Source organism: Narcine bancroftii, chromosome 5 (genome assembly GCF_036971445.1).
Source record: "Narcine bancroftii isolate sNarBan1 chromosome 5, sNarBan1.hap1, whole genome shotgun sequence".
Lineage (NCBI taxonomy): Eukaryota > Metazoa > Chordata > Chondrichthyes > Torpediniformes > Narcinidae > Narcine > Narcine bancroftii.
Window position 1 is genome coordinate 17,285,081 of NC_091473.1, and position 23,019 is coordinate 17,308,099.

The 23,019-nt window shown below is 41.3% G+C and overlaps 1 protein-coding gene across 1 annotated transcript in view; it reads left to right on the forward strand.

Moving 5' to 3' along the window:
• The window catches only part of nckipsd (NCK interacting protein with SH3 domain), a 212,249-nt gene that overhangs the window by 162,944 nt on the left and 26,286 nt on the right, over positions 1-23,019 (forward strand). The window contains exons 9-10 of the mRNA XM_069936908.1: positions 17,424-17,504; positions 21,171-21,299. Of these exons, the coding sequence (XP_069793009.1) occupies positions 17,424-17,504; positions 21,171-21,299 (210 nt within the window). The remainder of the gene's footprint in view (positions 1-17,423; positions 17,505-21,170; positions 21,300-23,019) is intronic.

The following is a 23,019-nucleotide window of genomic DNA, read 5'->3' on the forward strand; positions in this document are numbered from 1 at the left end:
TGAAATAACCATGAAGGAATGTGCCTACATTCCCACTCACCTCCCCAGACCTTCCACTCTACTGGGTTGATCTCGTGTGTAGTGATAGAATGCTACCACGAGGAGGAGTCAGAGATGGAGTGTGTAGCATCTGGGGAATGTTGCATCTTGGGAATGCTGTTGCATCTTGGATGGATTCAAGATGATTGCCTCAACATGAGGTCTGGTATGTGTATATTCTGTCCTTAGTGCTGTTTATTTAGTTAAAAAATCTAGTTGTTTTGGAAAAAAAAAACAAGTTTCTTTATTGAAATAAAAGAAACATCAATGGTACCAACAGTGGAAGAAACAGCCAAGTTCTGCTGTGCACAGGGGTGAAAGAAAAAAAAAAGAAACATACAATGTGCATAGTGAATAATAGTCAATATCAGCAGAGAAAATATGGAGAGTTTAAAAGACTCAAATGGTGTGAAATGGACTGGAAATGTTGAACATGAGTGGCGGCTGTTTAAACAAAACCACTGGAATCAATAGCGAACCGGATACACGGAATATTGCACTGTTACTTACCATGGCAGGACCTCAAGCTCTAGAGGTTTTCTTTTTTTTTTAAATTTTTTATTTTTCACACCATAAATCACATTAACCATGGTACACACTTTTTCCTTTTCACACATATACAGTGCCACTTTCTCCCCCCCCCTCCTCCCATCCCACCCTCCCTACCTTCCCCTTCCCGTCCATTTAAGGTATAAAATCTAGGATACATTAAACCAGTCAGACAATGTTGTCATTCAATAAAAATACACCAGAAATTCTACTGAATCCATTCTTTTCATTTCCTTTTCCTTCCGTTAACTTAGTTAATGATTGTCCCCGGTAGGTTTTCGCTATTGTATTTAATGTAAGGCTCCCATATTTGTTCGAATATTTCAATATTCGACAGCTCCAAGAAAAGTGCAGAGAACAAAACAAAGGACTCTACATCACCTTTGTTGACCTCACCAAAGCCTTCGACACCGTGAGCAGGAAAGGGCTTTGGCAAATACTAGAGCGCATCGGATGTCCCCCAAAGTTCCTCAACATGATTATCCAACTGCACGAAAACCAACAAGGTCGGGTCAGATACAGCAATGAGCTCTCTGAACCCTTCTCCATTAACAATGGCGTGAAGCAAGGCTGTGTTCTCGCACCAACCCTCTTTTCAATCTTCTTCAGCATGATGCTGAACCAAGCCATGAAAGACCCCAACAATGAAGACGCTGTTTACATCCGGTACCGCACGGATGGCAGTCTCTTCAATCTGAGGCGCCTGCAAGCTCACACCAAGACACAAGAGAAACTTGTCCGTGAACTACTCTTTGCAGATGATGCCGCTTTAGTTGCCCATTCAGAGCCAGCTCTTCAGCGCTTGACGTCCTGCTTTGCGGAAACTGCCAAAATGTTTGGCCTGGAAGTCAGCCTGAAGAAAACTGAGGTCCTCCATCAGCCAGCTCCCCACCATGACTACCAGCCCCCCAACATCTCCATCGGGCACACAAAACTCAAAACGGTCAACCAGTTTACCTATCTCGGCTGCACCATTTCATCAGATGCAAGGATCGACAATGAGATAGACAACAGACTCGCCAAGGCAAATAGCGCCTTTGGAAGACTACACAAAAGAGTCTGGAAAAACAACCAACTGAAAAACCTCACAAAGATAAGCGTATACAGAGCCGTTGTCATACCCACACTCATGTTCGGCTCCGAATCATGGGTCCTCTACCGGCATCACCTACGGCTCCTAGAACGCTTCCACCAGCGTTGTCTCCGCTCCATCCTCAACATCCATTGGAGCGCTCACACCCCTAACGTCGAGGTACTCGAGATGGCAGAGGTCGACAGCATCGAGTCCACGCTGCTGAAGATCCAGCTGCGCTGGATGGGTCACGTCTCCAGAATGGAGGACCATCCCCTTCCCAAGATCGTATTATATGGCGAGCTCTCCACTGGCCACCGTGACAGAGGTGCACCAAAGAAAAGGTACAAGGACTGCCTAAAGAAATCTCTTGGTGCCTGCCACATTGACCACCGCCAGTGGGCTGATAACGCCTCAAACCGTGCATCTTGGCGCCTCACAGTTTGGCGGGCAGCAGCCTCCTTTGAAGAAGACCGCAGAGCCCACCTCACTGACAAAAGGCAAAGGAGGAAAAACCCAACACCCAACCCCAACCAACCAATTTTCCCTTGCAACCGCTGCAATCGTGTCTGCCTGTCCCGCATCGGACTGGTCAGCCACAAACGAGCCTGCAGCTGACGTGGACTTTTTTACCCCCTCCATAAATCTTCGTCCGCGAAGCCAAGCCAAAGAAGAAGAAGAAGAAGAAGAAAGATTTCAATATTATTTCTTAAACTATATGTTATTTTTTCTAATGGAATACATTTATTCATTTCTATATACCATTGTTGTATTTTCAAATTATCTTCCAATTTCCAGGTTGACATAATACATTTTTTTGCTACGGCTAGAGCTATCTTAACAAATCTTTTTTCTGCATCCTCCAAATCAATTCCAAATTCTTTGTTTTTTATGTTACTTAGGATTCTTTGGTATATTGTTTTCTGTTATTTTATTTAATATCTGATTTAGATCTTCCCAAAATTTTTCTACTTTCTCACATGTCCAGATTGCATGAATTGTTGTTCCCATTTCTTTTTTACATCGAAAACATCTATCAGATACTGTTGGGTCCCATTTATTTAACTTTTGAGGTGTAATGTATAGCCTGTGTATCCAGTTATATTGTATCATACGTAACCTCGATTTTATTGTATTTCTCATCATTCCGGAGCATAACTTCTCCCATGTTTCCTTTTTTATCTTTATATTTAAATCTTGTTCCCATTTTTGTTTAGTTTTACCATTTGTTTCCTCATTCTCCTTTTCCTGCAGTTTAATATACATATTTGTTATAAATCTTTTGATTATCATTGTATCTGTAATCACATATTCAAGGTTACTTGCCTCTGGCAAACTCAAACTGCTTCCTAATTTATCCTTCAAGTAGGATCTCAATTGGTAATATGCCAACGCTGTATCTTGAGTTATATTGTACTTATCTTTCATTTGTTCAAAGGATAAGAATCTATTTCCTGAAAAACAATTTTCTATTCTTTTAATCCCTTTTTTTTCCCATTCTCTAAAGGAAAGGTTATCTATTGTAAAAGGGAGTAGCTTGTTTTGCGTCAATATTAGTTTTGGTAATTGATAATTTGTTTTATTTCTTCCTACATGAATCTTCTTCCAAATATTGAGGAGATGATGTAATACTGGAGAACTTCTATGTTGTACCAATTTTTCATCCCATTTATATAATATGTGTTCAGGTATCTTTTCCCCTATTTTATCTAATTCTAATCTCGTCCAATCTGGCTTTTCCCTTGTTTGATAAAAATCTGATAGGTATCTTAGTTGTGCGGCTCTATAATAATTTTTAAAGTTTGGCAGTTGTAAGCCTCCTTGTTTATACCATTCTGTTAATTTATCTAGTGCTATCCTCGGTTTCCCCCCTCTCCATAAAAATGTCCTTATTATTTTCTTTAACTCCTTGAAGAATTTCTCTGTCAGTTGTATTGGCAATGCCTGAAATAAGTATAATATCCTTGGAAATATGTTCATTTTAATACAGTTTATCCTTTCTATTAGTGTTAATGGTAAATCTTTCCAATGCTCTAAATCGTCCTGTAATTTTTTTCAATAGTGGATAATAATTGAGTTTATATAGTTGGCCGAGATTTTTGTTTATTTGTACACCTAGGTATCTTATTGCTTGCATTTGCCATCTAAATGGTGATTCCTTCTTAAATTTTGAGAAATCCGCATTATTCATAGGCATAGCTTCACTTTTATTTACGTTTATCTTGTAACCCGACACTTCTCCATATTCTTTCAATTTCTTATATAATTCTTTTATTGATAGTTCTGGTTCTGTTAAGTACACTATAACATCATCCGCAAATAAACTGATTTTATATTCCTTGTCTTTTATTTTTATTCCTTTTATATTATTTTCTGTTCTTATCAATTCTGCTAGTGGTTCTATAGTTAACGCAAACAATAAAGGTGATAGTGGGCATCCCTGCCGTGTTGACCTGCTTAAGTTAAATTGCTTTGATACATGTCCATTTACTGTCATTTTCGCTAACGGTCCCTTATATAATGCTTTAATCCAATTAATATACTTCTCCGGTAAACTGAATTTTTGCAATACTTTGAACAAATAATTCCATTCTACTCTGTCAAAGGCCTTCTCTGCGTCTAAAGCAACTGCTACTGTAGGTGCTTTATTCCCTTCTACTGCATGAATTAAGTTAATAAATTTACAAATATTGTCTGTTGTGCGTCTTTTTTTGATAAATCCAGTTTGGTCTAAATTTACCATTTTCGGTACATACTCTGCTAATCTCTTTGCTAATAGTTTAGCTATTATCTTATAATCTGTGTTAAGTAAAGATATTGGTCTATGTGACGCTGGTGAGAGTGGATCTTTCCCTTGCTTTAGTATTACTGTAATTATTGCTGTTTTACATGAATCTGGTAAGCTTTGTGTTTTATCAATCTGGTTGATTACTTCCAGGAGGGGCGGAATTAATAAGTCTTGAAATGTTTTGTGGAATTCTATTGGGAATCGATCCTCTCCTGGTGTCTTATTATTTGGTAATTTTTTTATTATCTCTTGTATTTCTACTATTCCAAATGGCTCTGTTAATTTATTTTGTTCCTCTATTTGTAGTTTTGGTAGTTCAATTTTAGTCAGAAATTCATCTATTTTCCCTTCTTTCCCTTCGTTTTCAGTTCGGTATAATTGTTCATAGAATTCTCTAAAGTTTTCCTTAATTTCTTTTGGATTATATGTAATTTGATTGTCTTTTTTCCTTGATGCCAATACCATTTTCTTAGCTTGTTCTATCTTAAGCTGCCATGCTAGGATTTTGTGCGTTTTTTCACCTAGTTCATAATATTTCTGTTTTGTCTTCATTATATTCTTCTCCACCTTATATGTTTGTAGTGTTTCATATTTTATTTTTTTACCCGCCAATTCTCTTCTTTTAGTTGTGTTTTCCTTCATTGCTAATTCTTTTTCTATATTTACTATTTCCCTTTCCAACTGCTCTGTTTCCTGATTATAGTCCTTCTTCATCTTGGTTACATAACTTATTATTTGCCCTCTAATGAATGCTTTCATTGCATCCCATAGTATAAACTTACCTTCCACTGATTCCGTATTTATTTCAAAATACATTTTTATTTGTTTTTCAATAAATTCTCTAAAATCCTGCCTTTTAAGTAACATGGAGTTTAATCTCTGTTTAATACATTCTTGGAGGGATGTCCTCTAACTTTACTGTCAATATTAAGGGTGAATGGTCCGATAGTATTCTAGCTTTATATTCTGTTTTTCTTACTCTATCTTGCATACGAGCTGATAACAAAAATAGGTCTATTCTTGAGTATGTTTTATGTCTAGCCGAGTAATATGAATATTCCTTTTCCTTTGGGTGTTGTTTCCTCCATATATCCAAAAGTTGCATTTCTTCCATCGATGTAATTATAAATTTGGTTATTTTGTTCTTTCTGTTAATTTTTTTCCCAGTTTTGGCCATATTTGAATCCAAATTCAGGTTGAAATCCCCTCCTATTAATATGTTCCCTTGCGTATCTGCTACCTTCAAAAAGATATCTTGCATAAACTTTTGATCTTCTTCGTTAGGTGAATATACATTGAGTAGATTCCAAAACTCCGAATATATCTGACATTTTATCATTACATATCTCCCTGCTGGATCTATTATTTCCTCTTCTATTTTAAAGGCACATTTTTACTAATTAATATAGCTACTCCTCTTGCTTTTGAATTATACGATGCTGCTGTTACGTGTCCTACCCAATCTCTCTTTAATTTCTTATGCTCCAATTCAGTTAAATGTGTTTCTTGCACAAATGCTATATCAATTTTTTCTTTTTTCAGTAAATTTAGCAGTTTCTTCCTTTTAATTTGGTTATGTATTCCATTAATATTTAAAGTCATATAGTTCAACGTAGCCATTTTATACTTTGTTTATCTTCCCTTTCCGTTTCTCCATCATTACCTTTCCTTCTTATCCATTTCTGTTTTCTTGTTTTGAACCCTTTATAAGACAACATTCCTAAAACATCAAACATTTTCCTTATTCTCCTATTTAAAACTTCTTTAACCCCAATCTCCCCTTCCCCTCCTGAGTTGTCCTTTATCCCTTGTCAGACAACCACATCTCCCCTCTCCATTTAGATTTGCGAATTCACTCGCAAGCGTCAGCTGATTTTGCAGTGACCGCTCCCCCAGAAAAGATTTCACTTTTCATATGTAACAAAGGTCACTCTTTTAGTTCCCTCCTTATTCCCTCTATTCCATTTCCTTCCCTTATTAATTCTTGTCTATACTATCTATATTTTCCTCTAAATACGGATACATTCATGTATGCACATTATACATATACACACATATACCTCTTTACCCACATACATATAAATCGTGGTCATTTTTACTCTTATTACATATCTTCATCTCTCTGGTTGTTTTGTAGTTGTTCTGCAAATTTCCTTGCTTCCTCTGGATCCGAGAATAGTTTTTTTTCCATAAGATCGTTTTCGATGTATTGAACTCCTTTCTCTTCTTCAGGAGTTCAAAACTTATGTGTCTTTTTAGTTCGCAGTCTTTTGTACTCTCGTTACACGTCTTCATCCCTCAGTCTATTTTGTAATTGTTCTGCAAATTTTCGTGCTTCCTCTGGATCCGAGAATAGTCTGTTTTGTTGTCCTGGAATAAATATTTTCAATACCGCTGGATGCTTTAGTATAAATTTATACCCTTTCTTCCATAAAATCGCCTTTGCTGTATTGAACTCCTTTCTCTTCTTCAGGAGCTCAAAACTTATATCTGGATAAATGAAGATTTTTTCCAGTGGCTTATTGCCCTCTCTTACTTTTTCCATTGTCTTCTCCAGTACCTTTTCTCTTGTAGTATATCTTAGGAATTTTACTAAAATAGATCTTGGCTTTTGTTGTGGTTGTGGTTTAAAGGCCACTGCTCTATGTGCCCTTTCTATTTCCATTTCTTGCTGTAGTTCTGGACATCCTAGGATCCTGGGGATCCAATCTTTTATAAACTCTCTCATATTCTTGCCTTCTTCATCTTCCTTAAGGCCCACTATCTTTATGTTATTTCTTCTGTTATAATTTTCCATTATATCTATTTTCTGAGCTAACAGTTCTTGTGTCTCTATAACTTTTTTATTAGATTCCTCTAATTTCTTTTTTAAGTCCTCTACCTCCATTTCTACTGCTGCTTCCCGCTCTTCCATCTTGTCCATTCTCTTTCCCATTTCTGTTAAGGTCATATCTATTTTATTCATTTTCTCTTCTGTTTTGTTTATTCTTCTTCTTAAATCATTAAATTCTTCCGCTTGCCATTCTTTAAATGACTCCATGTATTCTTTAATAAGAGAAAGTATATCCTTTATATTGCCTTTCCCTTCTTCTATTTCACTGTACTCTTCCTCTTCCTCTTCTTCTTCCTCTGGGTTGGCCATCTGTTGTTTCTTTGTTGTCCTTTTCTTCTCTTCTTTCTTGTTTTCGTTGTCTTCTATGTTCTCCTCTTGCTGCAGGTGTTCTGTAGCTGTCATTGCCGGCTGTGGAGATCGACTCCCCAGCTGGTCACCCCTCCCGTCGGTGTGTTTTTTTGCATGCGCACTCCTCGCGCATGCGCGGTTGCGCACTTTTACTCGGCTCAGCGAGCCATTTTTGTAGTCCACTTTCTACCGACCTGAGGGAGCGGGTTTCTCTCTCCACCGCGGGCCTCTTCGAACAGGTAAGGCCTTCTCCTTCTTCTTCCGTTGTCTTCTCTTCCTCTCTTCTTACCGTTGATTTCGATTTTTCTTTTTTCGTCGCCATCTTCTTTCCACCTTTATACTCACTTTTCTTTAATTTTTATTTTTGTGCCTTTGTGTTTTCATTTGTTTTTTCCGACTTTTCTGGAGAGGGCTGGAGTTCACCGTCCGGCCACTACTCCATCACGTGACTCCCCCCAAGCTCTAGAGGTTTTCAACACATTTATTTTTGCTGAGGCAGAAGACCAGAGCAAGTTCGACAAGGTTATTGAGATATTTGATGAACACTGTTCAAGAGGTATGTGTTTCACTCACGCAAGCAACCGCAAGGAGAGAGCTTTGATATTTTTTTAATAGACTTAAAATTAAAAGCAAGAAAATGCAATTTTGAATTGCTGCAAGATTCAATGGTCCATGATTAAATTGTGTTCGGAATTAGTGATAAGAAAGTGAGAGAGAGGTTGCTGTGAGAGGCAGAGCTTACCTTCTCTGGAACTGTGAAGATAGGGCACGCCAGTGAACTAGCTCTGCAGCATGTGAAAAAGTTCAGCGATAGTGTAAAAGCCAGTGAAAATGAAGCCGTAGTTATAACCGCAGTGTCTGGACACACACAAACAAAATAGGAGACATAGGAAACAACAAAAAGATGGAGAGACATTCAATTGTAAACAATGCAACACTAAGCGTGGGCCAAAGTAATGCCCAGCTTATGGAAAAGTCTGTAATAAGTGCAAAGGGCAGAATCACTATGCAAAGCAATGTTTTTCCAAAGTGAAACTAAACAGAAGTAAAAGTGTACACATTACAGAAGAAACTATAGAAGACACTGTACCAACTATAGAAAAAATTGCTCTCATTGATGCAATTTTCGTGGACATGGTGGTGCAAGAAGTGAATAGCAGGATAAATGGTCTGTGTCGTTGCATACAATTGGAACAAATATTCCTTTTAAGTTTGATCTGTGAGCACGACATCAGGGCAATGAAGATAAAGCCATACATCCATTCAAATCCTGTATGGCTTAAAGCCTTCAATGGACCAAGCATCGCCACGAAAAGTACATGTAAATTCAAGGGGAAAGTTAAAGACAAAGAGCACCACCTCAAGTTCAAAAATGTCCTAGATGGACATGAATTAGTGGCATTTTCACTGGCTTTTACACTATCGCTGAACTTTTTCACATGCTGCTTAGTGACAAATCATGTGAAAACTTAAACCTACTCAAGAGTATGTATCATATTAACAGTGACCATGCACAGAATAGTGTAGAGGAAATACTGGATCAATTTTCCAACATCTTCAAGAGGTTTGGTGTTCTACCATTCACCTATAAGATACAGATAAAAGAGGACGCACAGCCAGTGCATAGATTCTCAAAGTGGGCCATGGGAATATTTTTGTGGGGCGTAGGAATATTTTGGGGAATAATTAAAAAATTGTTTTGAAAAAATAAACTCATTATGTTGGTGTGAAAGATGTGACTTGGCAACACCATCAGTACAACACAATTGTGGTAACTTCCAAGTAAAATCACTTGGTTCTTTTTATTTTCATAACATGTATTTTTGATGTTTCTCTTATCTTAACTGTTGTTATTCTTGGTTAACATTATAATTATATATTTTTCTGAGTGGTCTTATTATTATCCATTCCAAATGATCTCACTGGCGACAAGGATTCAAAATTACCTCAACAATCATGTCTCCGTCCATTCCCCTTTACTTTTATAGTTCAGTGGTGAGTGAGACCTGTATCTGTATATAACTTTGTGCACTAGTGTATTGATGGGGGGGGCAGTGGAGGGGGTTCGCCCCAGGTGCCAGCCTGAGGGAGACGTCAAAATCAGAAAAAAATAGGGACTCCAGAAAGTAAAGCACGAGGGTAGCGCAGTTTTGATGCACTCCCTGTGAGAAAAAATGTCAGAAACTGCTCTAGCGCTTTTTTCATTTTTTTTTTAAGGTCAGTATTTCTTCCTTTGATTCAATTATTACTTCTATTACATTTTTCAATTCTAAGACATAATAAAATATCGATTAATTTGTTTCAGGGAGCTCGTGCTGTTGTATAAATCCGTTTCACGGAGCTCGCGCTGTTGTATATTTAAAATGAGCAGACCAAGCAAGCAAAAGGTTCGTCAATATTCAGTGGAGTTCTTGAAGTTTAGGTTTATACCTGCTGTACACAATGAACGTGCACCTTTTTGCCTATTATGCCAACAGATTTTGACAAATGAGTCAATGAAAGCAGGCCGTCTTGAAGCTCATTTGAGGGTAAAACTTCCTAACCATGTCAATTTGAAATTGGAATATCTTAAATCACTGAAAGAGAAGTTTAAAAATAGATCAAAAATCACTTCATATTTCGCTGCGCAAACTACAACCCTGAATCGTACCCTTGAGGCTAGCCATAAAATTTCTCTCCTGATAGCAAAACATGGGAAGAATCATATGATTGGGGAGGAACTGATTAAACTCACAATATCATTGTTTCTCAAATCAGATCTGCAAAAGGATGACAAAGATGTCTGAGCGATGCCATTGAGTAATAGTTCTGTCTGCAATTAGAATAGATGACATGGGTCAAGATGTTGAAAAACAACTTATTAAGAACTTGAAATCACGAAAGTTCTCAATACAACTGGATGAATCTATCGTACGGGACAGTGAGGCTCTGTTATTGGCATACGTGAGATATATAGGAAGAGTTTCAAGAAGAGATGTTTTGTGAATCATTAGACACAACCACTACCACAGTTGATATCTACAGCAAGCTCAAAAATTACTTGGATGAAAATTAAATACCAAAAAGAATCATTGTATCTTGTGCTGCAGATGGTGGGTAAAAAAAACACAGGATGTTTAAAATTAATGAAGGATGAAAATCCAAACATGTTGGTTGTGCATTGTGTTATCCACTGAGAAAGTTACCCCTGCTCTACACAAGATATTGTATTCTGTGATCAAGTGTATCAATGCCATCAAAGCTTAAGCAGTTTTGTGTTGATAAAAATGTAGAAGATGTGAGATTATTGCTTCACACTGAAGTAAGGTGGCTGTCAAAAGGAAACTGCTTCAAAAGGTTTATGGAACTCTTTGATCTCCTCAGTGAGTTTCTGTAGGACAAACCTGAAATGAAGATCTTGCTAACAACAAATGGCAAAGCTTACATGAGTTACTTGATGGACATTTTTGAGAAATTAAGTTCATTGAAAAGCAGCTCCAAGTAGCAAATATGATGCTCATTGATGCAAAAACAAAGATATTTGGATTCATGACATTTCTAGAATTATGCTAAAGGAATATTTGCAAGAAATTTCAGTCAATTCTATTAGTTGAATGTGTGAGGTAACTAATGCTGCTACAGATGTCGTTGTTGACCATTTGAAAATGTTGGTTATCGACTTCAAAGATGGATTTTGTGATTTAATGGCAATCGATTTTCCCTCTTGGTTAACTCACCCATTGCTGGTGGACTTATCTGAAGTTCCAGTGCAATCTGTGAAAACTCTGTTCAAGTGAAAGGAACCAATTGGCTGTCTAACGAAACTTTTAAAAAATACACAAACTTGACTACTTTATCAAGGGAACTATTAATATATTTTATATCATTTTATTTAGTAGAATGTGGCTTCAGTGCTGTTAGTGATTTGCTACAAGCTAAGAGAAACCGACTGGAAATTACAAAACGTGGAGATTTAAGGTTGAAACTAACAAAATTAGTCCCTCGAATCAAAAAAATCTGCAGCCAGCATCAGGGGCAAGGTTCCCAATGAAGTGACGACAATTGTTGAATGTATGTTTGAGATGGTTGACATATTTAAGTAGTAGATGAATATGAAATATGTGTTCCAATGTATTTCTGACCTTAATTGCATTGAAATACACTTGCAGTGAATGATTTAATTAAAACTGCTTTTGAATACATTTTTTTCTGCTAATGGTGGGGCGCATATTATTTTGAAAAATTAAAGTGGGGTCTAGGGCAAATAAATTTGAGAACCGTTGCAGTAGTGCATGTCCCGAAGCGGGTTCCAGCGCCTCTAAAAAAGAGCTTAAGCGGAAGCTCGACCGTATGATGGCACGAGGGGTCATAAAGAAAGTGGAGCAGCCCACAGAATGAGTGAATTCAATGGTGTGTGTCAAACAGAAGAATGGTGACCTACACATGTGCATGAACCCAAAAGACATGAATGACAATATAAAGAGGGAACATTATCAGATTCCAACCAGGGATGAAATTACAAGTGAGATGACTGGTGCAAAAATTTTCACTAAATTGGATGCAAACTAATTTGCTTCAGGCAAATAAAACTGCATGATGGTAGCACAAAATACTGTAGATTTAATACACCATTTGGCCGATTCTCCTGTCTGAGGATGCCTTTTGGAAATTCCTCAGCTCCAGAAGTGTTCCACAGGACAATGGAGCACATCATAGAAGGCATAAATGGGATATGTGTGTACATGGATGACATGATCCTATGGGGATCCATGCAAGAACAACACAATGAAAGGCTTGTTAAAGTGCTACAACACATCCAGAAATATGGATTAAAGTTAAACAGAGCAAAATGCCAGTTTGGTGTGACGCAAATCACCTTACTGGGAGATAAACTGTCAGAGGCAGGAAAAGAGCCAGAGAAGAGCAAGATGAAAGCAATTTTAGAGATGCCCAGACCCAGAGACAAAAGGCATATTGAGAGTGTTGGGAATGATCATAAAAAACCTGTCTTCCAAAACAATGTACCCGAGCAAGATGTTACAGGACAAATGTGAATTCAAGTAGACAGCCAACTATGAGGAAGAATGGGGATGACTGAAGACCATTCTAACTATAGAACTTTTGACATTCTTTGATGCATCCAGAAGGACAAAAATATCTATGGACACTTCAAAAGATGGAATAGGTGCTGTACTACTTCAGGCTGTGGGAGAAGATTGGAGGCCAATGGCTTACACATCAAGGACGATGACCACATCTCAATGTCAACATGCATAGATTGAGAAAGTGTGTCTAGGTCTAGTCTATGGACTCAAGAAAGTCCACAGTTGGTATTGTCTACCAACATTCGAGGCAGAGACAGACCACAAGCCATTAATAGCGATAATCAAGAAAAGTCTCAGTAAAATGTCACTGCAAATCCAAAGACTGATGTTGAAGCTACAATATTATGACTTTGAATTGGTGTACACAACAAGGAAACTTAATGTTAGCTGATGCGATATCCAGGGAAACGACGGAGATGCGAATCTCCACGTGAACCTGTTCACTGAATCTCTTTCTGTATCTGACGTGAAATCCAAGCAGATTGCAGCTGAAACAGAAAAGGACACAGTTCTACAGAAGGTCATCAACAATCTGAATGAAGGATGGGCTAGAGGTAAATGATAGCCATACTACAACATCAGACTGAGCTGAGTGTTGTCAATATACTCAGACAACGCAGAATTGTCATTCCTCAAACACTGAGACAAGAGATGCTGAAAAGGGTACATGAGGGGCATGGAATGGAAAAATGCAAGTTTATTGACCAGGAAAAATGGCTGACGTTGACAGGATGGTCTCAAGCCATGAGATCTGTTTGAAACATCACGCAAAGCAGACAAAGAATCCCATGATAATAAGTGACGTATCAGCAGAACCATGGCAGAAAGTTGGAACTGATCCGTTCCACCTGGATGGAAAGAATTACTTGCTGGTTAATGACTGTCTATCAAACTATTTGGAGATGGTGCTGCTTCCTAGGATGTCTGCTGCTTGTGTGATCAAATATATGAAATGTATCTTTGCAAGACATGGAATTCCTCAAATTGTCTACAATGACAATGGATCATGTTACAGTTGTAGGGAATTTCAGAACTTTGCAGAAGAGTATGATTTTCGACATGTGACTTCACGTCCTCTGCATCCACAGACAAATGGTAAAGCAAAGAGGAGTTCACATAGTTAAACAGTTGCTCAAGAAAGCACTGGACAGTGACTCAGATCCTTATCTAGCTCTATTGAATTACAGAGCTTCACCACTTGAACATGATATGTCACCCGCTGGGCTTCTGATGGGACATAGACAACACGCTACAGTTCCCTACTCTGCAGACCCAAACAAGAACAGAGATGTCGAATGGAAACAAAAGCATCTGCAAGGGAGACACAAGGCAAACTATGTCAAGTCAGCGAGAAGCTTAGGGCCACTGGCTCAACATGACACAGTGAGATTCAAAGATTCCAACACTTTGGACAAAAAGGCTACTGTTCTGGGATAAGTAAATCCAAGATCCTACACTGTCAGAACAAGGGAGGGTCAAATACAGAGGATGAATCGAAGGAACCTACTGAAAATGCCAGAGATGCTGCAGGAACAGATAAATGCAGAGGCTTCAGCCTGCACAGAAACAGAGAAAACACCACATGTGCTAGACAGTAGTGGACCAGCAGAGCCAACTCAAGCACCTGTGTTGAGAAAATCCACTCGAGTTGTCAAAGCACCTGACAGACTGAATCTCTAAAAGGAAAAAGAACTGCACACTTAAACATTTGTCCTGCTGATGTTCATGTTACGTTTGTATTGAATTTTAAATTGAAAGAATACTGTATTAACGTTTCATGTTTGATTAAATGTCTCAAGGAAAGGGGATGTAGAGATAGAATGCTACCAGCAGGAGGAGTCAGAGACAGAGTGTGTAGCATCTGGGGAATGTTGCATCTTGGGAAGATACAAGATGGATGCCTCCACAGGAGGTCTGCATGTGTGTGTTGTGTACTTAGTGCTGTTTGCTTAGTTAATAAATCTAGATGTTTTAAAAAGAATCCAAGTTTCCTTATTTTAATAAAAGAAACATCACAATGTGCAGGCCTATGTGACAGCAATGAATTGTGGATGTGATGTATCTCTAACCCTGGCTTGAGCAGAGAAGAATGTGTGGTAGATGCAATGAGAATTGTAATGGTGTAGCGACTTCTGCGGCAGCGCTACCGAATAAAGAAATGTCCACACAGCATGAGGGTGAACTAAAGAATGACTTTATTGGTTTGAATTTGCAGTGTCTCCACATTGGCCCTCCACTTCCGGTGACGTACCCTTAGCTCCTTAGCCCGCACATGGCGCTAGGCGTGGGCTCCTTCTGGGCAGTGAAGAGGAGCCCATGCCATCTTGAACCTGCCACGTGTTGTGGTGATCAGCCCATTTACTCGTGCAGTCGCTCAGCCCTCTACACCAACCCCACCCCCCACCAGAATCGCTGCTGCTCTCTGAGTGGTCTGACTTACAGTCTCAGTGCAGTCTACATCTGTGCTTGACCCGGGGGTCCGAAGCCAGCAGGTCAGAGTCCAGGTGTGCAACTTTGAGGTGGTCGACTGTGAATCTGTCCTGTCGGCCGCCAATGTCAAATATGATCAGCACACCATCTCTCCGCGGTATCTTGAAGGGGCCTTTGTACTGGCACTGTGGGAGGGTTCTTTGCTGTCTTCTGCTCACGAAAACGTGGTGGAATCGCAGAATGTGGTTGGGTGGTGAGCCATGTCTGGATGGTGGCAGGAAGGGGGGAGTTGTTCACCTGCTTGGTCTCTCAACCTGTGCGGGACATCCAACACACTGGTCTGTGGGCCAGAGGGGTTGAAATGTAAGTCCCCTGGGATGGAAAACGGTGCACCGTTTATCATCTCTGCAGACGATCTGGTAGGTGCCTTGCGGATCCCGAGCAGTACCCACGGTAGCTCATCCATCCAATTCGGCCCGGTCAGTCGGGCTTTCAATATGGCCTTCAGGTGGTGGTGGAACCATTCGACCAGTCCATTTGCTTGGGGACCTGGCTACCGCTGAATTTCACCAGGTTGGACCAGAGGGAGGAGGTGAACTGTGCTCCTTGGTCCAATGTGATGTAGGTCGGGACTCCGAAACGCACAACCCAGGTGGCAAGGAAAGCCCAGGCGCATTTCTGTGTCACACGCAGTATTGGGTATCGCCTCTGGCTAGCAAGTGAATCTGTTGATGGTCTTGAACAGATACCTCATACCTTGGCTCACTGGGAGGGGGCTGATGATGTCAATGTGGACATGTTTGAACCTGTGTTGCGCTGGCTCAAAAGTCTGTAGGGGGGCTTTGGTGTGTTGGTGCACCATGACGCGCTGGCACTCTATGCAGGTTCAATCTCACAGGGTAATGTTTTGGCAGAATCCATGCCACACGAACTTGTCCAAGAGCAGGCGGACTGTGGACCTTATGGAGGGGTGCGATAAGCCATGGATCCGGTCGAAAACACGCCATCGCCAGTTTGCGGGTAGGATCAGCCTTGGGAACACGGTGGAGATGTCACACAGCAGGGATGGGAAGCAGGCAGGCTGGCTGCCGATAGTGGCCTCAGTGGTTGGCACACAGAAAGGCCTACTCTACCTCAGAGACCAGATGACCAAGAGGGATTTCTTTGTCGACACAGGCGCAGAGATTAGCATACTTTGAGGCAAGACATAAAACCAAAGGCTTTCCCCTGCAAGCGACCAATGGTTCCTCCATTCCCAGGTACAAGACTCTAGTTACAGGCTCCTTCTCAGCAGTGAAGGGGACCCCACGTCATCTTGGACCGGCCGCGTGTTGCAGCGATTCGGCCTGATGACTTGAATGGTTGCTCAGCCCACTATACTGGTTAAAATATGTAAAAACTCCATGTATTTTAACCATTAGAATTCTCCCTGCAACTACCACGTGCCCTGGCAGTCACTCCACACACCCACCACCCTCTGTGTGAAGGTACCCCTTGGGTCCCTTTTAAATCTTTCCACTCTTACTTTAAATTTCTGCCCTCTAGTGATGGGGCAGAGCTGTGACTATTTCCATGATCTTTGCCCCTCATAATTTTATAAATGTCTCTCAAGAATCCCCCCCACAGCCTCCAACTCTCAGTGTAGCCAGCCCTCCATATAACTCAAGGTCCCCAGGTCCCAGTCACGTTCCTGTAAAACTGGTGTTGCATGTGACATGTTAAATGTAATGATGTGCTTTTCCTGGGGCTGGTTTTGCTTTTAAGAATGACTGCAATTTTAGTTGCTGAACATTTTTGAACGTGGGTGTGTCTCTTTTAGCTCCGACAAGTGCTGAGTGGTGGGGACGGTTGGTACTTGTCCAATCTCTCTGTGTGACCCTGGTACCCCATGTGCTAGAAAATCATCTCCAGGAGAAGGGTACAGTCAGTAAGAGCACTGAGCAAGGACCTTGGGTGTCTGGCTGCACTCTCTCCATGGGGGGGGGGGGTGTGTGAGACCTCCCCCCCCCCCCCAGGGTGAAGCGTCATGTCTGCTCCATGCCAGTCCCTCCCCGTGCATCGGAGGGACGAGTGAGTGATGAGGCTGGAGGAAGGTCGCATCCTCATCGTGTGCCTGGCCCGGTCTGACTGATAGAGTCAACCCAAGGGGGATGAGTGTGAACTCAACAGGCAGTTTATGGCCCTACAGCTTGCAGTCCTTTGTTCAGGATGGTTCTGGATTGCAGCAGAGATGATGAGAGTTGGTTGCAGTGTTTGATTGTGTTTTTTTTTCTCCTGCAGAACACCAGAAGTTGTGTTACTCTGCTCTGCTGACCACCATGGTGTTTTCCATGGGGGAATCATTGCCGTATCATCACTATGGTATGTATTGTTCTCTGGGCCAGTTGGGACTTTCCTGAGCTGCTGAATCTAAACCCTGAAACACATACTTGCTTCATCTCGATTATTGCTCAGAAATAACTGGCCTGTTCCCCAGAACACAGTACAAACCTTCCAGCCCTCGATGTACTGACCTTTATAAACCTACTCAACAATCTGAACCTTCCCAACCTCACAGTCTTAACAGTCTATTTTTCTTGCATTTATGTATCTTTCCTTTCTTTTAAAAATATTTTTATTAATATTTAAAGTTTAAACAATTGAACAATACAATTCTTTCTTCTTTGGCTTGACTTCGCGGACGAAGATTTATGGAGGGGTAATGTCCACGTCAGCTGCAGGCTCGTTTGTGGCTGACAAGTCCGATGCCGGACAGGCAGACACGGTTGCAGTGGTTGCAAGGGAAAATTGGTGGGTTGGGGTTGGGTGTTGGGTTTTTCCTCCTTTGCCTTTTGTCAGTGAGGTGGGCTCTGCGGTCTTCTTTAAAGGAGGTTGCTGCCCGCCGAACTGTGAGGTGCCAAGATGCACGGTTTGAGGCGATATCAGCCCACCGGTGGTGGTCAATGTGGCAGGCACCAAGAGATTTCTTTAGGCAGTCCTTGTACCTCTTCTTTGGTGCACCTCTGTCTTGGTGGCCAGTGGAGAGCTCGCCATAGAACACGACCTTGGGAAGGCGATGGTCCTCCATTCTGGAGACGTGACTTACCCAGCGCAGTTGGATCTTCCACACAATACAATTACACAATCTGCAACATCATGAAAATAAAAGGAATTTTTTTTCCAATATGAACACAATTCAAAAATCTAGAGCACATCGGTAATAGTATATCAAAGCAAAATATCAACTAAAAACCCAACCCAAGGGAGAAAAGAAAGGAAAGGTGAAATTATAAATTCTTTTCAAGAAAGTTATAAAATGTCTTTTTATAAAAAAAGTTTTACAATTCTCTTTCCTTCTCCTATAATAATTTTATCAATGTTTACATTATTCACAGTTGAACAAAACAGTTATCTATTACATTATCAAAATCGAAGGAAAGAAAAAAAATCCCCGCCCCCCCAAAAAAACCTTATAAATCAAAGCCCTGACCAGTAAAAAAGGATAAATGGGAATCAAGTGACACCAACCTGGAACCAGACCGTGCAGCACCAAAGCATCGAAACACACTAATTCTTTCGGTTATGGTAATAGTCCATAAATGGGCCCCACGTCTTCTGGAAATTAGCATTTGAATCTTTAATAGCATATCTAATTTTTCCTAGATTTAGATAAGACATGATATCGTTTAACCATTGTGTGTGTGTGTGTAGGTGTAGTATTGTCTTTCCATTTAATCAAAATTCCGCGTCTGGCTACCATTGAAGTGTGTACCTATCCAAGAATGTTTTAAGTGTCAATATTGTACCAGCCTTCACCAATGTATTCCAGGAAACCTGCTCTCTGTGTAGAAAACTTAAACCTGATGTCTCCCATAAACTTTGCTCCTCTCACATTGTATAGATGTCTTCTGGTATTTGCTACTGTCGCCCTCGGAAAAAGGTGCTGGCTGTACACCCTATCTATTACCTCTCATGATCTTTTGAGCTCCATCAAGTCACCTCTCATCCTTCTTCGATCCAAGGAGAAAAGCCTTAGCTCTGCTTGCTTTGCCATATAAGACATGTTCCTCCAATTCAGGCAATATCCTGATAAATTTTCTCTGCACCCTCCCCAAAGCTTTCACTTCTTTCCTGTAATGAAACACAATATGTACTTCACAGCTGTGTTGTGTTTTGGGTTGGCAGTGGGCCCAACCTATTGAGCAAGGTGTATGGACTTTGAACTGCACCTGGGTCATAAGGAGAGGTTGGTGTCTTAATAGTGTACAATTTGGCACAGCACGGTTAGCGGAATGTCCCACAGCACCAGCAACCCGGGATTGAATCTGCCACTGTCTGTAAAGACCTGTGTGGATTTCCTCCGGGTGCTCTGGTTTTCTCCCACCTCCAAAACATAGGGGGATTGTAGCTTAATTGGGTGCAATTGGGAAGCACAGGTTTAATTGGGCAGTATAGCCATGTCATTAAAATTTAAAAAAAAATCTCCTCAAAGGTGAAGCATGAGAGAGGTATTTGGGTCAAAATGACCCCACAGCCCATGTTCAGAATCAGAATTCATTGTTGTGAACAATTCACAAAATTCGGTGTTTTGCGGCAGCGTCAGAGTGAAAACATAAATATTATAACCATCTTACGACATTACTATAAGTAAATAGTGCATGAAAAGTAAGGCAGTGCCTTTGGTTCATTGATTATTTAGGAATCTGATGGCAGCGGGGAAGAAGCTGTCCTTGTGCCACTGTGCTCGTCTTTAGGCTCCTGTACCTTTTGCCTTATGATAGTAGAGTGAAAAGGGCATGACCTGGGTGGTGGGGGTCTTTGAGGATAGAGGCTGCTTTTTTAAGACACCATCTCATATAGATGTCTTTGATGGAGTGAAGTCTGGTGCCTGTGATGTCACAGGCTGAGTTAACCCTTTGGAGTTTTTTCGTGCCTTGAGCATTAGCACCTCCATACCAGACAGTGTTGCAACCAACTAGAATGCTCTCTGCTGTACACCTGTAGAAGTTTTTGAGAGTGTTCTGTGACATAATGAATCTCCTCAAACGCTTCAAAGTATAGCCACTGGCAAGCCTTTTTTGTGATTGCATTGACGTGGAGGATCCAGGACAGATCCTTGGAGATATTGACACCCAGCAATTTGAAGTTCTTGACCCTGAGCTCTACCGTGAGTGACGCTACAGCTGAAGGAAACGATCCATCACTCTTCTGCTTTTCACATCTTAATTCCCAGACTTGGAGATCCCAGCAACAAAGGTGCTTAACCAGGCCTTGACTGTGCATACTGTGGGTGCCTCTATCTGTGGATAACACTACCTGTGGGTGGAGCTACCTGTAGATGATGCTACCTTTGGGTGGCGTTACCTTTGGATGGCGCTACCTGAGGGTGACTCTACCTGTGGGTGGCGCTCCCTGTGGGTGACACTACTTGTACGTGGCGTTCCCTGTGGGTGGCGCTACCTGTAAATGACGCTACCTGCCGGTGCCTCTACCTGTGGGTGGCACTATCTGTGAGTGACACTACTATGGTTGCCTCTGCTTGTGGGTGACACTACCTGTGGGTTTATCTACCTTTGTATGTCGCCACCTGTGGGTACTTCTACCTGTGGACGACACTACCTGTGGGTGCCTCTACCTGGAGGTGCCTCCACTGTGCTTTTCAGCATGGCCTTAGGATTCTTGTTACTGTCCCTGAATTCCTTCAGTGGTTGCTGCTTCACATTCTGCTAAACTAGAGCCCTTCTTGGTTTATGCTCCCAATGTAATCTCCTCACCTCTTTCTTTACTGGGAGCCCCAATCAGTCTTCACCACAGAAATTCTCTAACCCACCAGCCTTTCAAGTGAAGTGTCCTCTTTCCCATGAAAAGGTGACCATCATCAAACCGTGGCCAAAATGCCCACGGTTGGTAGGTTAATTGGATAGCTTGTATTTCATGGCTGCTGTGTCGTTAAAGTAAATAAAAAATCTCATGTTGTCCATTCACCCTTTGTGGCTATGTTCCCTGTGTTTTGGGAATCAAAGTGTAAGGTTTCACTTTTGTTTGCAGAGCATCTGAACTCGGACTTCATACAGTTTCTGCTGCATGTGATTGAGGATGGGCTGATCTCCGATCCCACTGAGCAACTACCAGACCTCTTTACCAATGTTCTGCTCTCATTCAATCTCCACATGCTTGGTGAGTTATTCTCAGGTTGCTCACTGTATAATGGTTCTGACAGGGCTCGGGAAGGAGGGACTGCTGGGAAGCCAGCATTTGTTGGCCTTGGAGGAGTAGTTGTTCTCTGTGCTGATGTCTCAATATGAGGGAAAGTTCTTGGGGATGTGGAATTTAGTTGCAGTAGCTGTGGACCATTGTGGCCACTGAACACAGACATGAAGGACCCAATTATGACAAGAGCAGCAAGGTGAGGAGAGTGTGCAACTTGGAGGTGGTGGTGTACCCATCTGGTGTCATGGGGGGCAGGGTTTGGGGTGAGACTATTGAGGTGGTTGAGAGCTCAGGAGTTGGGACTGTTTCATGTGAGAGGATTAGACAGAGCGGGACCTTTAAGGAGAGCCACTCATGCTGGTATATTAATTGTTCTACTAGGGATGGCAGTGGTGGGCCTAATTGCAGGGATTGAACTAAGCAAATGGCTAGTATTAGTGGATGAAAACTTTGGAGATGGTCACCATCACACAGGAAATTTCAAGGAAATTCTGAAAAAGGCCAAGGATGGTCTGGAGATTCTGAACTGGTGGAAGGTCAAATTCAACAGCAATGGGACAGAACTTGACCAAAATGGAATGTGAATGTCTGCTTGTGGGAAAATTAAAATGGACTGGTGGGGAGCATCTTCAGGTTGAAACACCACAGGATATAAAGGGAGGCTTTTCAGGAGGACGGAGAGAAGAGAGGGGGTGTTGCTGTTTGTTCTGAGGGGCTGTGAACATCACTGGTGGAATAAAGGGAAGAAAATCCCAGGGCAATTTATAAACAAGATCAGAGCAACAATTGGGCTGGGGTGGAACCGATGGGGCAATCCATGGAACCACAACTCTGAAACAGGCCCTTCAGCCTATCAAGTCTGTGCCAAACTATTATTCTACCTATTGACCTGCACCTTGACATTCATGTACCTATCCAACTTTTTTTTAAATGCCAAAGTAGAGCCTGCATTCACTTCAGCTGGCAGCTTGTTCCACACTCTCTGCATGAAGAAGTTTCCCTGAATGTTCCCAGTTGGGGAGTCATTGTGTGAAGCCTCAGGAAATGAGTGAGGGACCAATGCATACATTTTGTCCTTATTGACTTGGAGAGGGACATTTTAGCTGGGGATTTCAGGGAGGAAGATTGTGATATTCCTGAGCATGTTCTGATTAAAAAAAGATCTTCCCTCCCCTTTCTGCTTTCCGCAGGGACCACTCCCTCCGGGATTCCCTCTTCTACTCATTCCTTCCCACCAATTGCCCCTTTGTTACCTATTGTGTAAGAAATGCACCCACACCTCTTCCTTCATCACCATTCAGGGCCCCAAACAATCCTTCTATGTGAAGCAACTCTTCACTTTTGTATCTGCAGGGGTCATTGATTGTATCTGGTGCTCTCCTTGAGGCCTTCTCTACATCAAAAAGATTGGATGCAGTCTGTGAGATATTTTCCTTGAGCATCTTCGCTCTGTTTGCTGCAATTACAGAGACCTTCCAGGGGCTAACCATTTTAATTCCACACACCATTCCCACACTGACATGTCTGTCCATGGCCTCATGCACTGCCAAACTGAGGCTACCCGCAATTGGAGGAACAACATCTAATATTCCGTCTGGGCACCCTCTAACCATACAGTATTAATGTCTACCTCCAATTTCCATTACACCCCCCCCCCCCCACCTTTGGAAAAGTTGGTCAGAAAGAC